We start from the raw sequence: 20,433 nt of genomic DNA, 5'->3' as shown, positions 1-20,433 counted from the left end.
ATTCAGTGCAAGCTGTGGCGTGGCCTCCCTCTCCTGAGCTGGAAATTCACACACTTATGGGCCCCCTGCAGTCTATCGCGTCATGGTGCAGCCAGGTGGGGCCCCGGTACAAGACCAGTATATGGGCCCCCTGCAGTCTGTTATAGCATCATGGTGCAGCCCGCTCTGTGTCCCTGGAGATAGATGTCAAGTAAATAAGGCAGCACACTGCAGCGCTGAAACATGCAAACATGAAAACTGAACTGCATTACTGCACTAGAAATATGAAAAATGAGAGCGTTTAGCGCATAAAAATGGCCAATTTTATGTGTACCTGGTAGCCACTTTAGGGCATCTCTCGTATACCAGGTCCTGGACCTGGTCCTATTTACTTGACTGTATAGGAGTTGGTGACTCTAGGTTCAGCACCTGTTCACACTTAGTCTATGTTTGGATGTGATGGTCAGTTTTTTGAAAATGTATCCTGGAGATAGATGTGGCCCCTGTCATCTGTGTCCGCCCATGACCGCCCACCAGCGTGCAGCGCAGGACAGACTTGTGTCTCCACCTCAGTGATTTTACTGACACATTGTAAGGATGTACTCCACAGCTGAGAGTCTGGCACAATGTATCAGCAGATGACGAGGGGCAATGACATTTCTGGGGTGCAGCGGTGAGTGGGGACACGGAATGCCAAGGACGACGCAGGAATCCCAGACCCATCCTACGGAGAATTCTTGGATGATGGTGGATGTCGGTGACAATGGGTGCTTTATGCGGTACTGATAATAGAGGAGATGTGTGCTCCAGAAACAACAAGAGGGCAGAGGTTACACCCCGTGCACAGCCGCTCCGCAGCGCAGACATCTCTGCTCCGCAGCGCTAGCATCTCTGCTGCACCAGGGAAAGTCAGTGTTCCCAATATGGAGGATTGTTGGTGAGGGTCCTGTGTGCTCGGCATGGGGGGGACAGAAATGATGTGTCAGTGAGATCAGCCCCCAAAACCGCTGCAGATCTGGGGCTGCATTCTCAAGTAATTATCATTTTCATTCACATGCAAATTAGGTATAAAGTGCTCTGGGCTTGACAGAGCACATAAAAGGAATCTGTCAGGTGGAAGATACAAAGTTAGAAGATATAAAGGTGGAAGATAGAAGATACAAAGGTGGAAGATATAAAAATGGAAGAAATAAAGGTGGAAGATACTAAGGTGGAATATGGAAAGGTGGAAGATGCAAAAGTGGAAGATGCAAAAGTGGAAGACGCCAAGGTGGAAGATGGAAATGTGGAAGATGCCAAGGTGGAAGACGCCAAGGTGGAAGACGCCAAGGTGGAAGACGCCAAGGTGGAAGACGCCAAGGTGGAAGACGCCAAGGTGGAAGATGCCAAGGTGGAAGACGCCAAGGTGGAAGATGCCAAGGTGGAAGATGGAAATGTGGAAGATGCCAAGGTGGAAGATATAAAGTGCATTATCTTATAACATTGCAGATCATTATCTTATTACATTGCAGAGCATTATTCCTGTACATTGCAGAGCATTATCTTACATTGCAGAGCATTACTCCTGTACATTGCAGAGCATTATTCCTGTACATTGCAGAGAATTATCTTATTACATTGCAGAGCTTTAGTCCTACACATTGCAGAGTTTTATCTTACTACATTGCAAAGCATGATCCTACAACATTGCAGAGGATTATTCTTGTACATTGCAGAGAATTTAGCAGCGCAGTCTGTGGGCCATTTACCTTTTGCCCTGCGGTATTCCCCAGGCACTGGTGTTGCCCTCTGGAGCATCTTGCAGCACTCTGGAGACGAGCTGCCGTCTTGTTATAGTGCGCTGCCCGACAAAAGTGCAAAAAATAAAAGTGTCAGAAAAGTGCAGAGCTCAGTGGAGCGCCGCCTCCTGCAGAGCATTGTGCACTGGATCTCCTGCAGAGCTTTGTGCACTAGATCTCCTGCAGAGCATAATGCACTGGATCTCCTGCAGAGCTTCGTGCACTGGATATCCTGCAGAGCACCGTGCACTGGATCTCCGGAAGAGCACCATGCACTGGATCTCCTGCAGAGCTTCGTGCACTGGATCTCCTGCAGAGCATCGTGAACTGGATCTCCTGCAGTTTTGGGCACGGGATCTACTGCAGAGCATCGTGCACTGGATCTCCTGCAGAGCATCGTGCACTAGATCTATTGCAGAGCTTCTTGCACTGGATCTCATGGAGAGCTTCGTGCACTGGATCTCCTGCAGAGCATCGCGCACTGGATCTCCTGCATAGCTATTGCACTGGATCTCCTGCAGAGCTTTGTGCACTGGATCTCCTGCAGAGCATCATGCACTTGATCTCCTGCAGAGCTTTGTGCACTGGATCTCCTGCAGAGCTTCGTGCACTGCATCTCCTGCAGAGCTTCGTGCACTGGATCTCCTGCAGAGCGTTGTGCACTGGATCTCCTGCAGAGCTTCGTGCACTGGATCTCCTGCAGAGCATCATGCACTGGATCTCCTGCAGAGCTTCGTGCACTGGATCTCCTGCAGACCTTTGTGCACTGGATATCCTGCAGAGCATTGTGCACTGGATATCCTGCAGAGCATCGTGCACTGGATCTCCTGCAGAGTTTCGTGCACTGGATCTCCTGCAGAGCATCGTGCACTGGATCTCCTGCAGAGCATCGTGCACTGGATCTACTGCAGAGCATCGTGCACTGGATCTCCTGCAGAGCTTCGTGCACTGGATCTCCTGCAGAGCTTCGTGCACTGGATCTCCTGCAGAGCTTCGTGCACTGGATCTCCTGCAGAGCTTCGTGCACTGGATCTCCTGCAGAGCTTCGTACACTGGATCTCCTGCAGAGCTGTGTACACTGGATCTCCTGCATAGCATCGTGCACTGGATCTCCTGCAGAGCTTTGTACACTGGATTTCCTGCAGAGCTTTGTACACTGGATCTCCTGCAGAGCTTTGTACACTGGATCTCCTGCAGAGTTTTGTACACTGGATCTCCTGCAGAGCATGGTGCACTGGATCTCCTGCAGAGCTTTGTGCACTCGATCTCCTGCAGAGCATCGTGCACTGGATCTCCTGCAGAGCTTCGTGCACTGGATCTCCTGCAGAGCTTCTTGCACTGGATCTCCTGCAGAGCTTCGTGCACTGGATCTCCTGCAGAGCATCGTGCACTGGATCTCCTGCTTAGTATCGTGCACTGGATCTCCTGCAGAGCATTGTGCACTGGATCTCCTACAGAGCTTCGTGCACTGGATCTCCTGCAGAGCTTCGTGCACTGAATCTCCTGCAGAGCTTTGTACACTGGATCTCCTACAGAGCTTCGTGCACTGGATCTCCTGCAGAGCATTGTGCACTGGATCTCCTACAGAGCTTCGTGCACTGGATCTTCTGCTTAGTATCATGCACTGGATCTCCTGCAGAGCATCGTGCACTGGATCTCCTGCAGCTTCGTGCACTGGATCTCCTGCAGAGCTTCGTGCACTTGATCTCCTGCAGAGCTTCGTGCACTGGATCTCCTGCAGAGCTTCGTGCACTGGATCTCCTGCAGAGCTTCGTGCACTGGATCTCCTGCAGAGCTTTGTACACTGGATCTCCTGCAGAGCTTTGTACACTGGATCTCCTGCAGAGCATTGTGCACTGGATCTCCTGCAGAGCTTTGTGCACTAGATCTCCTGGAGAGCATAATGCACTGGATCTCCTGCAGAGCTTCGTGCACTGGATATCCTGCAGAGCACCGTGCACTGGATCTCCGGCAGAGCACCATGCACTGGATCTCCTGCAGAGCTTAGTGCACTGGATCTCCTGCAGAGCATCGTGAACTGGATCTCCTGCAGAGCTTTGGACACGGGATCTACTGCAGAGCATCGTGCACTGGATCTCCTGCTGAGCATCGTGCACTAGATCTATTGCAGAGCTTCTTGCACTGGATCTCATGGAGAGCTTCGTGCACTGGATCTCCTGCAGAGCATCGCGCACTGGATCTCCTGCATAGCTATTGCACTGGATCTCCTGCAGAGCTTCGTGCACTGGATCTCCTGCAGAGCATCATGCACTTGATCTCCTGCAGAGCTTCGTGCACTGGATCTCCTGCAGAGCTTAGTGCACTGGATCTCCTGCAGAGCTTCGTGCACCGGATCTCCTGCAGAGCTTCGTGCACTGGATCTCCTGCAGACCTTTGTGCACTGGATATCCTGCAGAGCATTGTGCACTGGATATCCTGCAGAGCATCGTGCACTGGATCTCCTGCAGAGCTTCGTGCACTGGATCTCCTGCAGAGCATCGTGCACTGGATCTCCTGCAGAGCATCGTGCACTGGATCTCCTGCAGAGCATCGTGCACTGGATCTCCTGCAGAGCTTCGTGCACTGGATCTCCTGCAGAGCTTCGTGCACTGGATCTCCTGCAGAACATCGTGCACTGGATCTCCTGCTTAGTATCGTGCACTGGATCTCCTGCAGAGCATCGTGCACTGGATCTCCTGCAGCTTCGTGCACTGGATCTCCTGCAGAGCTTCGTGCACTGGATCTCCTGCAGAGCTTCGTGCACTGGATCTCCTGCAGAGCTTCGTGCACTGGATCTCCTGCAGAGCTTCGTGCACTGGATCTCATGCAGAGCTTCGTGCACTGGATCTCCTGCAGAGCTTTGTGCACTGGATCTCCTGCAGAGCTTTGTACACTGGATCTCCTGCAGAGCATTGTGCACTGGATCTCCTGCAGAGCTTTGTGCACTAGATCTCCTGGAGAGCATAATGCACTGGATCTCCTGCAGAGCTTCGTGCACTGGATATCCTGCAGAGCACCATGCACTGAATCTCCGGCAGAGCACCATGCACTGGATCTCCTGCAGAGCTTCGTGCACTGGATCTCCTGCAGAGCATCGTGAACTGGATCTCCTGCAGAGCTTTGGGCACGGGATCTACTGCAGAGCATCGTGCACTGGATCTCCTGCTGAGCATCGTGCACTAGATCTATTGCAGAGCTTCTTGCACCGGATCTCATGGAGAGCTTCGTGCACTGGATCTCCTGCAGAGCATCGCGCACTGGATCTCCTGCATAGCTATTGCACTGGATCTCCTGCAGAGTTTCGTGCACTGGATCTCCTGCAGAGCATCATGCACTTGATCTCCTGCAGAGCTTCGTGCACTGGATCTCCTGCAGAGCTTAGTGCACTGGATCTCCTGCAGAGCTTCGTGCACCGGATCTCCTGCAGAGCTTCGTGCACTGGATCTCCTGCAGAGCTTCGTGCACTGGATCTCCTGCAGAGCATCATGCACTGGATCTCCTGCAGACCTTTGTGCACTGGATATCCTGCAGAGCATTGTGCACTGGATATCCTGCAGAGCATCGTGCACTGGATCTCCTGCAGAGCTTTGTGCACTGGATCTCCTGCAGAGCATCGTGCACTGGATCTCCTGCAGAACATCGTGCACTGGATCTCCTGCAGAGCATCGTGCACTGGATCTCCTGCAGAGCTTCGTGCACTGGATCTCCTGCAGAGCTTCGTGCACTGGATCTCCTGCAGAGCTTCGTACACTGGATCTCCTGCAGAGCTTCGTACACTGGATCTCCTGCATAGCATTGTGCACTGGATCTCCTGCAGAGCTTTGTACACTGGATCTCCTGCAGAGCTTTGTACACTGGATCTCCTGCAGAGCTTTGCACACTGGATCTCCTGCAGAGCTTTGTACACTGGATCTCCTGCAGAGCATGGTGCACTGGATCTCCTGCAGAGCATCGTGCACTGGATCTCCTGCAGAGCTTCGTGCACTGGATCTCCTGCAGAGCTTCTTGCACTGGATCTCCTGCAGAGCTTCGTGCACTGGATCTCCTGCTTAGTATCGTGCACTGGATCTCCTGCAGAGCATTGTGCACTGGATCTCCTACAGAGCTTCGTGCACTGGATCTCCTGCAGAGCTTCGTGCACTGGATCTCCTGCAGAGCTTTGTACACTGGATCTCCTACAGAGCTTCATGCACTGGATCTCCTACAGAGCTTCGTGCACTGGATCTCCTGCTTAGTATCGTGCACTGGATCTCCTGCAGAGCATCGTGCACTGGATCTCCTGCAGAGCTTCGTGCACTGGATCTCCTGCAGAGCTTCGTGCACTGGATCTCCTGCAGAGCTTCGTGCACTGGATATCCTGCAGAGCTTCGTGCACTGGATCTCCTGCAGAGCATCGTGCACTGGATCTCCTGCTTAGTATCGTGCACTGGATCTCCTGCAGAGCATCGTGCACTGGATCTCCTGCAGTGCTTCGTGCACTGGATCTCCTGCAGAGCTTCGTGCACTGGATCTCCTGCAGAGCTTCGTGCACTGGATCTCCTGCAGAGCATCGTGCACTGGATCTCCTGCTTAGTATCGTGCACTGGATCTCCTGCAGAGCATCGTGCACTGGATCTCCTGCAGAGCATTGTGCACTGGATCTCCTACAGAGCTTCGTGCACTGGATCTCCTACAGAGCTTCGTGCACTGGATCTCCTGCAGAGCTTCGTGCACTGAATCTCCTGCAGAGCTTATTGCACTGGATCTCCTGCAGAGCATTGTGCACTGGATCTCCTGCAGAGCTTCGTGCACGTCCCGCGTGGAGCATTAACCCTTCCGCAGCGCCGCCTCCTGCAGAGCATTAACCCTCCGCGCAGTCCGCGCTGGCCCCGCCTCTTGCTGCATACATTAGGTGACGTCAGCGGCCGGCCCCGCCCCCGCCCGTCCTCAGTGCTCTGTGAGCTCCATGCTGCGCGGACCCTGCGCCCCCCGCTCCAGGCTGCGCCCCCCGCGGACTCCTCCGGACCCCCAGACTGATGCCCGGCGCAGCCCCCCGGCCTGTGAGCGCAGTGAGTACCCCCCTCTGTGGCGCCTGCACTCTCCGCATGATGCAGCTCATCTCCTGAGGGAGACAATTCAGCCCAAAGTCCGGCTGTGCCCTCCCCGCGCTCCGCCGGAGACCCCCGGAGACCAGCACGGAGCCCCGCGCCCTGGGGACCCTCTCAGTGCTGCACTACGCGCCCGTCACCCCGGGGGGCCCTGCCCAGGGACTGAGGGTCTGCCCCACTGCCCCCGTCATCCGCCGCCGGCTCGGGAAGTTCCTCTACATTCGGGGTCACCGAGAACAAAGCCCCCCGCGGGTGAAGGGTTAATGCCCGGGATGGGGGTCTCCTCATAGGGGGGTCTCCTCATAGTGGCGGGATGGGGGTCTCATAGTGACAGGATGGGGGTCTCCTCATAGTGGCGGGATGGGGGTCTCCTCATAGTGGCAGGATGGGGGTCTCCTCATAGTGAGGTCTCCTCATAGTGACAGGATGGGGGGTCTCCTCATAGTGGCAGGATGGGGGGTCTCCTCATAGTGCGGTCTCCTTATAGTGGCAGGATGGGGGTCTCCTCATAGTGAGGTCTCCTCATAGTGGCAGGGTGGGGGTCTCCTCATAGTGGCAGGATGGGGGGTCTCCTCATAGTGGCAGGTTGGGGGTCTCCTCATAGTGCGGTCTCCTTATAGTGGCAGGATGGGGGTCTCCTCATAGTGAGGTCTCCTCATAGTGGCGGGATGGGGGTCTCCTCATAGTGGCAGGATGGGGGTCTCCTCATAGTGAGGTCTCCTCATAGTGACAGGATGGGGGGTCTCCTCATAGTGGCAGGATGGGGGGTCTCCTCATAGTGAGGTCTCCTCATAGTGACAGGATGGGGGGTCTCCTCATAGTGGCAGGATGGGGGGTCTCCTCATAGTGGCGGGATGGGGGTCTCCTCATAGTGGCAGGATGGGGGTCTCCTCATAGTGAGGTCTCCTCATAGTGACAGGATGGGGGGTCTCCTCATAGTGGCAGGATGGGGGGTCTCCTCATAGTGGCAGGATGGGGGTCTCCTCATGGTGGCAGGTCACTGGGTGTCTGGTGGCGGGTGTTTATCGGCACACTGGTCACCGCGGCTGCACTCACCTCACTGGCATTGCTGTGCCCTATGTTACCGCGGGCTAGGAGGTAGTTTAGTTGTATGGCAGTGGCACAGGCTCGGGGCAGAGCTGTGTGCGGGGTTAGTCCTGGGCAGCTCTCGAGTTGGTGCCCGCTGGTTGGGGGTTGCTGCTATCCCGCGCATCTGACGCTTTATTTCACATGGTAATTGGTGTCTTTGTGGCTGGGGGTTGTGTCATTAACCTTCACATCACGTCTCCCTGAACATCAAAAAGGGAGAAACGGAGGAGACTGGACAAAAAGCCTGCACCCCTCCCTGTGTACCCCCTGTCCCACTCCTCTTGTGTACCCCAAAGGCCCTCCTCCGCATGTGCACCCCCTCCCTCTGTAACCCACAGACCCCCCTCCACTTCCACACCCTCCCCATACGTACCCTGAAGACCCCCCTCTCCATGTGCACCCCCTCCCTGTATGCACCCCCTGTCCCTCTCCATGTGCACCCCCTCCCTGTATGCACCCTGTCCCTCTCCATGTGCACCCCCTCCCTGTATGCACCCCCTGTCCCTCTCCATGTGCACCCCCTCCCTGTATGCACCCCGTCCCTCTCCATGTGCACCCCCTCCCTGTATGCACCCCCTGTCCCTCTCCATGTGCACCCCCTCCCTGTATGCACCCCCTGTCCCTCTCCATGTGCACCCCCTCCCTGTATGCACCCCGTCCCTCTCCATGTGCACCCCCTCCCTGTATGCACCCCCTGTCCCTCTCCATGTGCACCCCCTCCCTGTATGCACCCCCTGTCCCTCTCCATGTGCACCCCCTCCCTGTATGCACCCCCTGTCCCTCTCCATGTGCACCCCCTCCCTGTATGCACCCCCTGTCCCTCTCCATGTGCACCCCCTCCATGTATGCACCCCCTGTCCCTCTCCATGTCCCTCCTCGTCCGGACCCCTTTCTCTGTTTCCCCCTAAGTGTCTCCTCCAATCCTTCCACAAATCTCAGGACACGAATGATTCAACTTTAAATGTAACAAAGTTTCTCGGTTTCCTCCGGAGTTTGTGACTTGACGCCTCGTCCCGGACTGAGAAGCTGACACTCTAATATCAGGGGAGGCAGCTCTCGCCCCGCCGCTGACAATCTGCGGTGGGTTATTTGGGCACCGAGATGAATGGGGTTAATTGGCTCCTGATGCCACAACAATATTCACCACCCCGCAACCTTTTCCGCTGCTTCCATCTAAACAAATCCAGAAGCCCCATTGTTAGGGCACCTGGCCAGCACCCAGCACCTCCAGAGAGCCGAGATTAACCCCTCTGTGCCCAGACTGGGGGTTCCAGGGGAAGCCTGATTGTGACTTCAGGCGTCCGCTGATTAACTTCAGGCTCATTGTTTAGGCTTAGAATTGATGAGAGTGATGGTGCTGCTGATGGGAGTCTTCTAGGGGCATTAGGGGTCAGGTCTTCTGTTTTGTGACATTCATTAGGTATTTGGGGACATCACTGGCTGTATATATCCTGTCTGTGTATTTCTATACATTGTATCCGCTCATGTCCTATATCACACAGCGGCTGTCTGCGTTCTCTGTACATTTCTATACATTGTATCCGCTCATGTCCTATATCACACAGCGGCTGTCTGCGTTCTCTGTACATTTCTATACATTGTATCCGCTCATGTCCTATATCACACAGCGGCTGTCTGCGTTCTCCGTGTATTTCTATACATTGTATCCGCTCATGTCCTATATCACAGAGTGGCTGTCTGCGTTCTCCGTGTATTTCTATACATTGTATCCGCTCATGTCCTATATCACACAGCGGCTGTCTGCGTTCTCTGTACATTTCTATACATTGTATCCGCTCATGTCCTATATCACACAGCGGCTGTCTGCGTTCTCCGTGTATTTCTATACATTGTATCCGCTCATGTCCTATATCACACAGCGGCTGTCTGCGTTCTCTGTGTATTTCTATACATTGTATCCGCTCATGTCCTATATCACACAGCGGCTGTCTGCGTTCTCTGTGTATTTCTATACATTGTATCCGCTCATGTCCTATATCACACAGCGGCTGTCTGCGTTCTCTGTGTATTTCTATACATTGTATCCGCTCATGTCCTATATCACACAGCGGCTGTCTGCGTTCTCTGTGTATTTCTATACATTGTATCCGCTCATGTCCTATATCACACAGCGGCTGTCTGCGTTCTCTGTACATTTCTATACATTGTATCCGCTCATGTCCTATATCACACAGCGGCTGTCTGCGTTCTCTGTACATTTCTATACATTGTATCCGCTCATGTCCTATATCACACAGCGGCTGTCTGCGTTCTCTGTACATTTCTATACATTGTATCCGCTCATGTCCTATATCACACAGCGGCTGTCTGCATTCTCTGTGTATTTCTATACATTGTATCCGCTCATGTCCTATATCACACAGCGGCTGTCTGCGTTCTCTGTGTATTTCTACACATTGTATCCGCTCATGTCCTATATCACACAGCGGCTGTCTGCGTTCTCCGTGTATTTCTATACATTGTATCCGCTCATGTCCTATATCACACAGCGGCTGTCTGCGTTCTCCGTGTATTTCTATACATTGTATCCGCTCATGTCCTATATCACACAGCGGCTGTCTGCGTTCTCTGTACATTTCTATACATTGTATCCGCTCATGTCCTATATCACACAGCGGCTGTCTGCATTCTCTGTGTATTTCTATACATTGTATCCGCTCATGTCCTATATCACACAGCGGCTGTCTGCGTTCTCTGTGTATTTCTATACATTGTATCCGCTCATGTCCTATATCACACAGCGGCTGTCTGCGTTCTCCGTGTATTTCTATACATTGTATCCGCTCATGTCCTATATCACACAGCAGCTGTCTGCGTTCTCCGTGTATTTCTATACATTGTATCCGCTCATGTCCTATATCACAGAGTGGCTGTCTGCGTTCTCTGTGTATTTCTATACATTGTATCCGCTCATGTCCTATATCACACAGCGGCTGTCTGCGTTCTCTGTGTATTTCTATACATTGTATCCGCTCATGTCCTATATCACACAGCGGCTGTCTGCGTTCTCCGTGTATTTCTATACATTGTATCCGCTCATGTCCTATATCACACAGCGGCTGTCTGCGTTCTCCGTGTATTTCTATACATTGTATCCGCTCATGTCCTATATCACACAGCGGCTGTCTGCGTTCTCTGTGTATTTCTATACATTGTATCCGCTCATGTCCTATATCACACAGCGGCTGTCTGCGTTCTCTGTACATTTCTATACATTGTATCCGCTCATGTCCTATATCACACAGCGGCTGTCTGCGTTCTCTGTGTATTTCTATACATTGTATCCGCTCATGTCCTATATCACACAGCGGCTGTCTGCGTTCTCTGTACATTTCTATACATTGTATCCGCTCATGTCCTATATCACACAGCGGCTGTCTGCGTTCTCTGTACATTTCTATACATTGTATCCGCTCATGTCCTATATCACAGAGTGGCTGTCTGTGTTCTCTGTGTATTTCTATACATTGTATCCGCTCATGTCCTATATCACACAGCGGCTGTCTGCGTTCTCTGTGTATTTCTATACATTGTTATCCGCTCATGTCCTATATCACAGCGGCTGTCTGCGTTCTCTGTACATTTCTATACATTGTATCCGCACATGTCCTATATCACAGCGGCTGTCTGCATTCTCTGTGTATTTCTATACCACGTCTGAGGAAGGGACCTAAGAAGTCCTGAAACTTGCTTTGTAACGTTTATATGTTTTTGTTAGCCATTAAAAGGAATCAGAACTACAAGATTATCTTGTTTTTCACACTGAGAGTACTTATAGTTGGTGATGGGTCCTGTACCTGGCGTTGGTGATGGGTCCTGTACCTGGCGTTGGTGATGGGTCCTGTACCTGGCGTTGGTGATGGGTCCTGTACCTGGCGTTGGTGATGGGTCCTGTACCTGGCGTTGGTGATGGGTCCTGTACCTGGCGTTGGTGATGGGTCCTGTACCTGGCGTTGGTGATGGGTCCTGTACCTGGCGTTGGTGATGGGTCCTGTACCTGACGTTGGTGATGGGTCCTTTACCTGGCGTTGGTGATGGCTCCTGCAGCTGGCGTTGGTGATGGGTCCTGTACCTGGCGTTGGTGATGGCTCCTGTACCTGACGTTGGTGATGGGTCCTGTACCTGGCGTTGGTGATGGGTCCTGTACCTGACGTTGGTGATGGCTCCTGTACCTGGCGTTGGTGATGGATCCTGTACCTGGCGTTGGTGATGGGTCCTGTACCTGGCGTTGGTGATGGGTCCTGTACCTGGCGTTGGTGATGGCTCCTGTACCTGACGTTGGTGATGGCTCCTGTACCTGGCGTTGGTGATGGCTCCTGTACCTGACGTTGGTGATGGCTCCTGTACCTGGCGTTGGTGATGGCTCCTGTACCTGGCGTTGGTGATGGCTCCTGTACCTGACGTTGGTGATGGCTCCTGTACCTGACGTTGGTGATGGCTCCTGTACCTGACGTTGATGATGGCTCCTGTACCTGACGTTGGTGATGGCTCCTGTACCTGACGTTGGTGATGGCTCCTGTACCTGACGTTGGTGATGGCTCCTGTACCTGACGTTGGTGATGGCTCCTGTACCTGACGTTGGTGATGGCTCCTGTACCTGACGTTGGTGATGGCTCCTGTACCTGACGTTGGTGATGGGTCCTGTACCTGGCGTTGGTGATGGGTCCTGTACCTGGCGTTGGTGATGGGTCCTGTACCTGACGTTGGTGATGGGTCCTGTACCTGGCGTTGGTGATGGGTCCTGTACCTGGCGTTGGTGATGGGTCCTGTACCTGACGTTGGTGATGGCTCCTGTACCTGACGTTGGTGATGGCTCCTGTACCTGACGTTGGTGATGGCTCCTGTACCTGACGTTGGTGATGGCTCCTGTACCTGACGTTGGTGATGGCTCCTGTACCTGACGTTGGTGATGGCTCCTGTACCTGACGTTGGTGATGGCTCCTGTACCTGGCGTTGGTGATGGCTCCTGTACCTGACGTTGGTGATGGGTCCTTTACCTGACGTTGGTGATGGCTCCTGTACGTGGCGTTGGTGATGGCTCTTGTACGTGGCGTTGGTGATGGATCCTGTACGTGGCGTTGGTGATGGGTCCTGTACCTGACGTTGGTGATGGGTCCTGCACCTGGCGTTGGTGATGGGTCCTGTACCTGACGTTGGTGATGGGTCCTGTACCTGACGTTGGTGATGGGTCCTGTACCTGACGTTGGTGATGGGTCCTGTACCTGACGTTGGTGATGGGTCCTGTACCTGGCGTTGGTGATGGGTCCTGCACCTGGCGTTGGTGATGGCTCCTGTACGTGGCGTTGGTGATGGGTTCTGCACCTGGCGTTGGTGATGGGTCCTGCACCTGGCGTTGGTGATGGGTCCTGCACCTGGCGTTGGTGATGGGTCCTGCACCTGGCGTTGGTGATGGGTCCTGCACCTGGCGTTGGTGATGGGTCCTGCACCTGGCGTTGGTGATGGGTCCTGCACCTGGCGTTGGTGATGGGTCCTGCACCTGGCGTTGGTGATGGGTCCTGCACCTGGCGTTGGTGATGGGTCCTGCACCTGGCGTTGGTGATGGGTCCTGCACCTGGCGTTGGCGATGGGTCCCGCACCTGGCGTTGGTGATGGGTCCCGCACCTGACGTTGGTGATGGGTCCCGCACCTGGCGTTGGTGATGGCTCCTGTACCTGGCGTTGGTGATGGCTCCTGCACCTGGCGTTGGTGATGGGTCCTGCACCTGGCGTTGGTGATGGGTCCTGTACCTGGCGTTGGTGATGGGTCCTTTACCTGGCGTTGGTGATGGGTCCTTTACCTGGCGTTGGTGATGGGTCCTTTACCTGGCGTTGGTGATGGGTCCTGCACCTGGCGTTGGTGATGGGTCCTGTACCTGGCGTTGGTGATGGGTCCTGTACCTGGCGTTGGTGATGGGTCCTGTACCTGGCGTTGGTGATGGCTCCTGTACCTGACGTTGGTGATGGCTCCTGTACGTGACGTTGGTGATGGCTCCTGTACCTGGCGTTGGTGATGGCTCCTGTACCTGGCGTTGGTGATGGCTCCTGTACCTGGCGTTGGTGATGGCTCCTGTACCTGACGTTGGTGATGGCTCCTGTACCTGACGTTGGTGATGGCTCCTGTACCTGGCGCTGGTGATGGGTCCTGTACCTGACGTTGGTGATGGGTCCTGTACCTGGCGTTGGTGATGGGTCCTGCACCTGGCGTTGGTGATGGCTCCTGTACGTGGCGTTGGTGATGGGTTCTGCACCTGGCGTTGGTGATGGGTCCTGCACCTGGCGTTGGTGATGGGTCCTGCACCTGGCGTTGGTGATGGGTCCTGCACCTGGCGTTGGTGATGGGTCCTGCACCTGGCGTTGGTGATGGGTCCTGCACCTGGCGTTGGTGATGGGTCCTGCACCTGGCGTTGGTGATGGGTCCTGCACCTGGCGTTGGTGATGGGTCCTGCACCTGGCGTTGGTGATGGGTCCTGCACCTGGCGTTGGTGATGGGTCCCGCACCTGGCGTTGGTGATGGGTCCCGCACCTGGCGTTGGTGATGGGTCCCGCACCTGACGTTGGTGATGGGTCCCGCACCTGGCGTTGGTGATGGCTCCCGTACCTGGCGTTGGTGATGGGTCCTGCACCTGGCGTTGGTGATGGGTCCTGTACCTGGCGTTGGTGATGGGTCCTGTACCTGGCGTTGGTGATGGGTCCTTTACCTGGCGTTGGTGATGGGTCCTTTACCTGGCGTTGGTGATGGCTCCTGCACCTGGCGTTGGTGATGGGTCCTGTACCTGGCGTTGGTGATGGGTCCTGTACCTGGCGTTGGTGATGGGTCCTGTACCTGGCGTTGGTGATGGCTCCTGTACCTGGCGTTGGTGATGGCTCCTGTACCTGACGTTGGTGATGGCTCCTGTACCTGACGTTGGTGATGGCTCCTGTACCTGACGTTGGTGATGGCTCCTGTACCTGACGTTGGTGATGGCTCCTGTACCTGACGTTGGTGATGGCTCCTGTACCTGGCGTTGGTGATGGGTCCTGTACCTGGCGTTGGTGATGGGTCCTTTACCTGACGTTGGTGATGGGTCCTGTACCTGGCGTTGGTGATGGGTCCTGTACCTGGCGTTGGTGATGGCTCCTGTACCTGACGTTGGTGATGGGTCCTGTACCTGACGTTGGTGATGGGTCCTGTACCTGGCGTTGGTGATGGGTCCTGTACCTGGCGTTGGTGATGGGTCCTGTACCTGGCGTTGGTGATGGGTCCTGTACCTGGCGTTGGTGATGGCTCCTGTACCTGGCGTTGGTGATGGCTCCTGTACCTGACGTTGGTGATGGCTCCTGTACCTGACGTTGGTGATGGCTCCTGTACCTGACGTTGGTGATGGCTCCTGTACCTGACGTTGGTGATGGCTCCTGTACCTGACGTTGGTGATGGCTCCTGTACCTGACGTTGGTGATGGCTCCTGTACCTGGCGTTGGTGATGGGTCCTTTACCTGACGTTGGTGATGGCTCCTGTACCTGGCGTTGGTGATGGATCCTGTATGTGGCGTTGGTGATGGCTCCTGCACCTGGCGTTGGTGATGGCTCCTGCACCTGGCGTTGGTGATGGGTCCTGTACCTGGCGTTGGTGATGGGTCCTGTACCTGGCGTTGGTGATGGCTCCTGTACCTGACGTTGGTGATGGCTCCTGTACCTGACGTTGGTGATGGCTCCTGTACCTGACGTTGGTGATGGCTCCTGTACCTGACGTTGGTGATGGCTCCTGTACCTGACGTTGGTGATGGCTCTTGTACGTGGCGTTGGTGATGGCTCTTGTACGTGGCGTTGGTGATGGCTCTTGTACGTGGCGTTGGTGATGGATCCTGTACGTGGCGTTGGTGATGGGTCCTGTACCTGACTTTGGTGATGGGTCCTGTACCTGACGTTGGTGATGGGTCCTGTACCTGACGTTGGTGATGGGTCCTGTACCTGGCATTGGTGATGGGTCCTGTACCTGGCGTTGGTGATGGCTCCTGTACGTGGCGTTGGTGATGGGTCCTGCACCTGGCGTTGGTGATGGGTCCTGCACCTGGCGTTGGTGATGGGTCCTGCACCTGGCGTTGGTGATGGGTCCTGCACCTGGCGTTGGTGATGGGTCCTGCACCTGGCGTTGGTGATGGGTCCTGCACCTGGCGTTGGTGATGGGTCCTGCACCTGGCGTTGGTGATGGATCCTGTATGTGGCGTTGGTGATGGCTCCTGCACCTGGCGTTGGTGATGGGTCCTGTACCTGGCGTTGGTGATGGCTCCTGTACCTGACGTTGGTGATGGCTCCTGTACCTGACGTTGGTGATGGCTCCTGTACCTGACGTTGGTGATGGCTCCTGTACCTGACGTTGGTGATGGCTCCTGTACCTGACGTTGGTGATGGCTCCTGTACCTGACGTTGGTGATGGCTCCTGTACCTGACGTTGGTGATGGCTCCTGTACCTGACGTTGGTGATGGCTCCTGTACCTGACGTTGGTGATGGCTCCTGTACCTGACGTTGGTGATGGCTCCTGTACCTGACGTTGGTGATGGCTCCTGTACCTGACGTTGGTGATGGCTCCTGTACCTGACGTTGGTGATGGCTCCTGTACCTGACGTTGGTGATGGCTCCTGTACCTGACGTTGGTGATGGCTCCTGTACCTGACGTTGGTGATGGCTCCTGTACCTGGCGTTGGTGATGTGTCCTTTACCTGACGTTGGTGATGGCTCCTGTACGTGGCGTTGGTGATGGCTCTTGTACGTGGCGTTGGTGATGGATCCTGTACGTGGCGTTGGTGATGGGTCCTGTACCTGACTTTGGTGATGGGTCCTGTACCTGACGTTGGTGATGGGTCCTGTACCTGACGTTGGTGATGGGTCCTGTACCTGACGTTGGTGATGGGTCCTGTACCTGGCGTTGGTGATGGGTCCTGCACCTGGCGTTGGTGATGGGTCCTGCACCTGGCGTTGGTGATGGCTCCTGTACGTGGCGTTGGTGATGGCTCCTGCACCTGGCGTTGGTGATGGCTCCTGCACCTGGCGTTGGTGATGGGTCCCGCACCTGACGTTGGTGATGGGTCCTGCACCTGGCGTTGGTGATGGCTCCTGTACCTGGCCTTGGCATTCTGCCCTGTACTTGGTATTGGCACTCTATACCTTTCTGTGATTCACCCTTTGCCTGGCGTTGACAATGTATCCTGTACCAGTGATGCCAGTCTGCCCTGTACAATGTGATGGCTGTGCGCCCTGTGCCATGCGATGCCACTTTGCGCTGTGCCGTGTGTTTGCAGTCTCGGACTTTGCACCCTGTTTGAGCCGGGGATGGAGGGTTATTGACCGTTGCATTGTGCTGCCGCTTTTCTCATGGCTCTCCACATTCTATAATGGTCTTTGTGTTTGCCAGCGGCTGTGTGGTCTTCATTGGGGGGCACTGAGGTGTAAACATTGCTTGTGTGTTGCATTGCGCTGGGAGGAAGTGAGGGCAGACCCCTAATCCCAGGTAGGTGTCATTGCCTTTGTTCCTGGCAGCTCAGGACTGAGATTGGCAGCAGTGGCCTGGCTGACCTCACACTACGGGGGGGATGGGGGCTGCACTGAGGTGGTCCCTTCAATAACTGCACAGAACAAAGGGCTCGCAGTGCCCACCTGGGAGAGGGAGTTGTCATCCAGTGCAGCCCCTCGTGTGTTTGCCCCTCGGATACACCTGGTTTACCTTGTATACTGCAGCGGTGTCTCACCTGGGACCATGCTGAGCCCCCAATACTGGGGATGTGGAGGGGGCTCTGCTGCCGATGTTATACACGGTGGGATCAGTCCACATTGTGTGAACATACAGCAATGTATTCTGTGACATCCTAGGACTTCATGTCGCCAGCATATACCATAGCTCTTCCCCTTATCCCAGGAGTGAAATTCTGCAAACTCGATTCCCCTGCAGAAATGTGATGTGAATGGGGTTTAGATTGTCAGCTCTTCTGTCATGCTGTTGTATGCAGCTTATGCTGCACATTTATCCTCGTTGTACAGCGCCGCGGACTACGCCGGTGCTATGAGGATGAGTGTTCTCCGCTGTGAAGAGGCTTTGTCTGAACAGTTGACTGTGAACCTTGTGGTTCGGTTGGAGACCAATAGGGGGCAGCACCAGTCAGTGCTGAGGAGAAGCTGAGGGAATGAAGAATCCTGCTATGTAATAAGCTGCCAGGACCGGCTGGGACTTGTAGTTCCACTGACTGTTTCCAGTGTTAGTGTTGGGAACATGAGATGTCGAGACCATAATGTTTCTGTTCACAGTAAAGATCAGAGCAGATCCGGAAAAAACGATTATCAGAAACCGGGGAAATGTCAGACAAGTCGAGGATCTGATTGATGCCGTGTGGTTAATATTGTGTACACTGGATAGAAAGGTGCAAACCCTCAGCTGTGACCAGTACAACATCTGCGCAGCTGCCGAAATTACTGACAGCAAGCAAGGAAAAAATCACAATGTGCAGAACTTCACAAATAGAAGCGGAGTGTGCATAAAACATTCTGGATGTCTGTGTCTGCGGACTCCAACTACTGATGTACTGTGACTGCAGCTCTGGAGGTGACTGGAGGATAAGACACGATGTAACAGCAGAATAGTGACTGCAGCTCTGGAGGTGACTGGAGGATAAGACACGATGTAACAGCAGAATAGTGACTGCAGCTCTGGAGGATAAGACACGATGGAACAGCAGAATAGTGACTGCAGCTCTGGAGGGGACTGGAGGATAAGACAGGATGTAACAGCAGAATAGTGACTGCAGCTCTGGAGGATAAGACAGGATGGAACAGCATAACAGTGACTGCAGCTGTGGAGGTGACTGGAGGATAAGACAGGATGTAACAGCAGAATAGTGACTGCAGCTCTGGAGGATAAGACACGATGTAACAGCATAATAGTGACTGCAGCTGTGGAGGTGACTGGAGGATAAGACATGATGTAAGCAGAATAGTGACTGCAGCTCTGGAGGTGACTGGAGGATAAGACAGGATGGAACAGCCTAATAGTGACTGCAGCTCTGGAGGATAACACAGGATGGAACAGCATAATAGTGACTGCAGCTGTGGAGGATAAGACAGGATGGAACAGCATAACAGTGACTGCAGCTGTGGAGGTGACTGGAGGATAAGACACGATGTAACAGCAGAATAGTGACTACAGCTCTGGAGGATAAGACAGGATGGAACAGCATAATAGTGACTGCAGCTCTGGAGGATAAGACAGGATGGAACAGCATAATAGTGACTGCAGCTCTGGAGGATAAGACAGGATGGAACAGCATAATAGTATCTGCAGCTCTGGAGGATAAGACAGGATGGAACAGCGTAATAGTGACTGCAGCTCTGGAGGTGACTGGAGGATAAGATGATGTAAGCAGAATAGTGACTGCAGCTCTGGAGGTGACTGGAGGATAAGACATGATGTAAGCAGAATAGTGACTGCAGCTCTGGAGGTGACTGGAGGATAAGACAGGATGGAACAGCATAATAGTGACTGCAGCTCTGGAGGATAAGACAGGATGGAACAGCATAATAGTGACTGCAGCTGTGGAGGTGACTGGAGGATAAGAAATGATGTAAGCAGAATAGTGACTGCAGCTCTGGAGGTGACTGGAGGATAAGAAAGGATGGAACAGCAGAATAGTGACTGCAGCTCTGGAGGTGACTGGAGGATAAGACAGGATGGAACAGCAGAATAGTGAATGCAGCTCTGGAGGTGACTGGAGTATACAGTGTATGACGGTGGCTGGGCACGTTGTGGATCTCTGTGCAGTGTAAACATCTGTTTCTGTCTGTTTATTCTTCAGATTTGTGTGATTTTGGAATGTTGAAACGTTGTCCTCTTGCGGGGGGGGGGGGGGGGTGGTCTCAGTGGATCTGGTGGGGTCTGTGAGTGGAGCAGGGGGTCTGTGATTGGAGCGGGGGTCTGCCAGTGGATCTGGTGGGGTCTGCCAGTGGATCTGGTGGGGTCTGCCAGTGGAGCATGGGGTCTGTCAGTGGATCTGGTTGGGTCTGTCAGTGGATCTGGTGGGGTCTGTCAGTGGATCTGGTGGGGTCTGTCAGTGGATCTGGTGGGGTCTGTCAGTGGAGCAAGGGGGGGGGGGTCTGCCAGTGGATCTGGTGGGGTCTGCCAGTGGATCTGGTGGGGTCTGCCAGTGGAGCATGGGGTCTGTCAGTGGATCTGGTTGGGTCTGTCAGTGGATCTGGTGGGGTCTGTCAGTGGATCTGGTGGGGTCTGTCAGTGGAGCAAGGGGGGGGTCTGTCAGTGGAGCAAGGGGGGGGGGGTCTGTCAGTGGATCTGGTGTGGTCTGTCAGTGGATCTGGTGGGGTCTGTCAGTGGATCTTGGAGGGTCTGTCAGTGGATCTGGTGGGGTCTGTCAGTGGATCTGGTGGGGTCTGTCAGTGGATCTGGTGGGGTCTGTCAGTGGATCTGGTGGGGTCTGTCAGTGGATCTGGTGGGGTCTGTCAG

The 20,433-nt window shown here is 54.3% G+C and overlaps 2 protein-coding genes across 4 annotated transcripts in view; one reads left to right on the top strand and one right to left on the bottom strand.

The window, feature by feature from the left end:
* LOC143786304 (uncharacterized) overlaps nucleotides 1–2,985 on the bottom strand; it is a 30,675-nt gene extending 27,690 nt beyond the window's left edge. The window contains exons 1-2 of the mRNA XM_077275574.1: nucleotides 2,809–2,985; nucleotides 1,728–1,819 (exon numbers count right to left, since the gene is read on the bottom strand). Coding sequence (XP_077131689.1) covers nucleotides 1,728–1,819; nucleotides 2,809–2,985 — 269 coding nt within the window. The remainder of the gene's footprint in view (nucleotides 1–1,727; nucleotides 1,820–2,808) is intronic.
* A 3,672-nt stretch (nucleotides 2,986–6,657) lies between these two features.
* Nucleotides 6,658–20,433, top strand: part of SEMA5B (semaphorin 5B) — a 257,209-nt gene continuing 243,433 nt past the window's right edge. Inside the window, exon 1 of one of the 3 annotated variants that reach the window (XM_077273308.1) lies at nucleotides 6,658–6,805. Coding sequence is in view for 2 of the 3 variants with exons in the window: in XM_077273307.1 (XP_077129422.1) it covers nucleotides 6,773–6,805 (33 nt within the window). In the remaining variant the exon portion in view is untranslated. The remainder of the gene's footprint in view (nucleotides 6,806–20,433) is intronic. The other 2 variants (XM_077273307.1, XM_077273306.1) reach the window with 2 other exon arrangements.

Source organism: Ranitomeya variabilis, chromosome 7 (genome assembly GCF_051348905.1).
Source record: "Ranitomeya variabilis isolate aRanVar5 chromosome 7, aRanVar5.hap1, whole genome shotgun sequence".
Lineage (NCBI taxonomy): Eukaryota > Metazoa > Chordata > Amphibia > Anura > Dendrobatidae > Ranitomeya > Ranitomeya variabilis.
Note: the sequence above shows the minus strand (reverse complement) of the source record. Positions and strands in the feature narration are given on the sequence as shown.